The sequence below is a fragment of the Morus notabilis genome, unplaced genomic scaffold, assembly GCF_000414095.1.
Source record: "Morus notabilis unplaced genomic scaffold, ASM41409v2 Scaffold774, whole genome shotgun sequence".
Classification (NCBI taxonomy): domain Eukaryota; kingdom Viridiplantae; phylum Streptophyta; class Magnoliopsida; order Rosales; family Moraceae; genus Morus; species Morus notabilis.
Window position 1 is genome coordinate 39,958 of NW_010364300.1, and position 3,646 is coordinate 43,603.

The 3,646-nt window shown below is 34.7% G+C and overlaps 1 protein-coding gene and 1 non-coding gene across 2 annotated transcripts; one reads left to right on the forward strand and one right to left on the reverse strand.

Moving 5' to 3' along the window:
• Positions 1-215: 215 nt before the first annotated feature.
• LOC21388518 (acyl carrier protein) lies at positions 216-1,786 on the reverse strand. The gene is made up of 4 exons (XM_010106301.2): positions 1,633-1,786; positions 1,398-1,517; positions 1,036-1,155; positions 216-540 (listed from the first exon to the last, which is right to left on the reverse strand). Exons 1-4 carry the CDS (start codon positions 1,738-1,740, stop codon positions 415-417), a joined length of 474 nt encoding a protein of 157 aa, XP_010104603.1. The 5' UTR covers positions 1,741-1,786; the 3' UTR covers positions 216-414.
• A 311-nt stretch (positions 1,787-2,097) lies between these two features.
• On the forward strand, positions 2,098-2,170 carry TRNAA-UGC. The gene has a single exon. It is a non-coding gene; the product is annotated as a tRNA-Ala (tRNA).
• Positions 2,171-3,646: the final 1,476 nt, after the last annotated feature.

Genomic DNA, 3,646 nt, shown 5'->3' on the forward strand with positions numbered 1-3,646 from the left:
GTATTTTTGGTGAAATGGTTTAATTTCACAACGCTCTTTTTTTTTTAAAATTAAAAAAAAAAAAAACTATACAAGGCAAGATCAATTCCAATACTCGCCATTATTCCACTCAAAACTTCCGATGCCACTACACTAAATGGTGTTAGCATTTCATAGAACCTTTGAACTACTTTTATTTATAGAAAGCTTTAAAGTGAGAAGATCTATCCAGTACAGATATTATTTTGTGATTTTTCATTTAAGAAGCAAATATTAAATGGATCTGATTTCGATTGAATCCAGTTACAACAATCTCAGCGGAACAAGAAAAGGCAAAACAACCTAGAACATTGGAAAATTCCGAGTCATAATATTATAAAGCACACTTTTGGGGATATAAATATTAAGATATGTAGTATTTGGAGACAATTTGGCCTAAGAAGCAGCTGCTTTCACTTTCCCAATAAGATCAGCTGCATCTTGAACGGTCAAGATATTCTCAGCTCCCCCTTCTCCTATTGAGACACCAAACTTCTCTTCCAAAGCCATCATGATCTCAACCTGTCAAAGTTTGAACTTTTTTTTTATCAGATTCACAACTTAATCTGCTTGACATAAAAACCAATCAAATATCCATCAGGTATATATACACACACATATACATACACCTATATTATTTTCTTTTATATCACTGTCACCTCAATTACCACGAAGAAAATAATATCTATTGCAAGTAATTATATAATGTATAATTACTAGAAAAATTTGGCATAGTTATTACAATTATTAGAAGAATTTGACGTGTATGTCACACAAAAGAAATTAATCCAAACTAATATTGTCTTTAAACTACCTATGAAAAAAAAATAACAACCCATATATCTAACTCGGAATTTTTTTTTTTTTTTTTTTTTTTAAATGTCATGATCTTGATTGTGCAAATTTTGGTAAATATGAGCTTGGGCTGAGCATGGTGCCCCAAAAAGGATACATGAGTACGACACTGTCCAAATAATCGTGTATAGCCCAATTCATCATAAGAGAAAAGAGACATACAGTGTCAAGCGAATCAGCCCCCAACTCTGCAAACTTGGTTGAGGGCGTGACAGAATTTTCATCAATTGATAGTTGCTTTGCAATCGTGCTCTGCACTGTTTTCAGAGTTTCTGAATTAGCCTGCACATTTACATACATATATATACACACACATCAAAGACAGTATAAATAAAATGATCCGTTTAATTCGCTAATTCGAGTTGAGATGTGATTTTATGTGAGTTTTTTACTGTAACAAAAAAATTAGATGTAACTGTTTCTGAAAGCTTTTTACTATAGTAAAACTCGAATCGGCGAAATAAACAGAGTCAAAAATTGTTAATCAAATGTCACAATTTTTCTTAGGCATTTAGGGGACTCACAATGGAGCATGAAATTCTACTAGTCTTGAAGCAACTAGATGGGAGTGGAAGCGATCTCTCTGTTGCCCTGGTGATTTTGATTTTAGGAGCAAGTCTTAGGCCACCAACCAAAGGGCTTCTCTGAAAAATAAAACAATCATGTTTTATTAGTTTGGGTACATATCTGACTCTTTTTTTTTTTTTCTTTTTTGACCCCAAAAAACAATATATTAAGAAGGGCGGCACTTGGACTTACAATGGAAGAAGATAAACTGTGGCTAAGTTGGCAAATTGTGCTTCTGCAAGCGTTATTGCAAGGGAGCGAAGCTACGGGAATTGTGGAAGTTGAAACGAAAGAAGCCATTAGTCAGAAACAAATATCTGAAATTTGAAAAGGCAAAAAAGGTTTGTTAAGCTGATGTTGAGAAATAAGAGGCCCATATTGCTTGAACCATATATAAACCTGCTTGGAGTTAATGTTCGATTATACCAAAGAAACTTCTCCAATCGACCATTGTATTTGGCGGATTATACCATGCTGTTAATGAACGTATTCAGACAACAATGAATTCGATAAACCCAATTAAAATTCAAACTTCAAAAAGAGAGGCTGCCATTAATTATTAGTTTGCTCAGGGGACAAGTGTACTATTGGCAAAAGTGAGGGATAATTCTTATAAAATTATCTTATTAAGATATTTTTTCTGATTGAATCTCGACTGGGGATGTAGCTCAAACGGTAGAGCGCTCGCTTTGCATGCGAGAGGTACGGGGTTCGATACCCCGCATCTCCAATTTTTTCTCTTACGTTTTTCAATATCATTCATTTTATTTTTTACCCCATTTTCGTTATGAATTTTTTATTACTACCCTTTGTCTTTTGCGGCCGTTGATGGCCAGTCGCATTGATTGAACAATGCTGTCCCCGCTTCCGAAATCAACAAGACAGCAACGGAGTGTGGGGTGAGATAATTCGGATTAATAAATCGTATTCGTGCTAATTTATTTATTAATTATGTCTAAAAATATTAATTTAAATATGATTTATTTATTAAATGTGTTAAAAATGTGACGTAACGGAAGCGTAAAATTGTATCACGTAATTCTGTTAATAATACCGAAAAACGAAAGGTAAGTAATTTATTGATTCGAAAGAATACTAAAAAACAAGCAAAGTGGAGAAAAAACTTCTCTAAAAATTTTATTATCAAAATATCAATAATGAAAATAACAAGTTATCCTACTATTTAAAGAGAACTATAATTAGAAATCGAAAAGGAAACTATCTCTAATTAATTTCTTTCTAATTTTAAAAATAAAGAGACTATTTAAACTTAGAATTTAAAGATAAAGATAAAAGACTATCTAAACTTAGAATTTAAAGATAATCTCTTTTAATTAAAGATAAAAATTATCTCTTCCTTCTGGCAGCAGGCGCTACATCAGTCCCTCCGGCGTGAAAAGGATTCGACCTCGAATCAGAATCTTCTATCTCACCGGCAAAAGGAACAAAATGCTTAATATTAAAAACGTCAGAAGTGTTAACATTCGAAGGGAGGCGCAACCGGTAGGCATTGGGATTGATCTTCTCAAGCACTTCTAAAGGACCGATTTTTCTGGCCTTCAACTTGTTGTACTCATGAAGAGGAAAACGTTCTTTTATTAAAACAACCCACACAAGATCATCAACATTAAATTCCATGGCGCAACGATGGCGATCGGCTGCAGCCTTATACTTTGCAGTAGTAGTTGCCAAATGATTATAAGTTACTTGATGGATATGCTGCAAATCTATCACGAAACCAACAGCTTTTCCATGAATTCGAGTGCGGTCAGGAAGCGGAGTAAGATCAAGAGGACAACGAGGAACACAGCCATAAACCACCTGAAAAGGGCTGAAGCTAGTGCTTCGGTTCTTAGCATGATTGTGAGCAAACTCCGCTTGGCTAAGCTTAATATCCCACGACTTAATATGATCTCCAACAAGGCTTCGAAGTAAATCTCGTAGAGCACGATTGGTAACTTTGGTTTGGCCATCGGTTTGTGGATGGTAAGCTGAACTCATATCTATACTTGTATTAACCAATTTCTAAAGGGGCCTCCAAAAGTGACTCAAGATACGAGAATCTCGATCGAAAACAATGGAAGTAGGGAGACCATGGAGGCGGTAAACTTCCTTGAAGAACAATTGAGCCACTTGAACTGCATCGGTAGTTCTCTTGCAAGGAATAAAATGAGCCATTTTAGAAAAGCGATCAACCACTACAAAA

Coding starts and splice junctions, on each gene's coding strand:
- LOC21388518 (XM_010106301.2), bottom strand. CDS start 1,740: ATGGCTTCTTTCGTTTCAACTTCCACAATTCCCGTAGCTTCGCTCCCT. Junction 1,518..1,632: donor ACAGTTTATCTTCTTCCATT/GTAAGTCCAAGT, acceptor TTTATTTTTCAG/AGAAGCCCTTTGGTTGGTGG. Junction 1,156..1,397: donor GTAGAATTTCATGCTCCATT/GTGAGTCCCCTA, acceptor GTAAATGTGCAG/GCTAATTCAGAAACTCTGAA.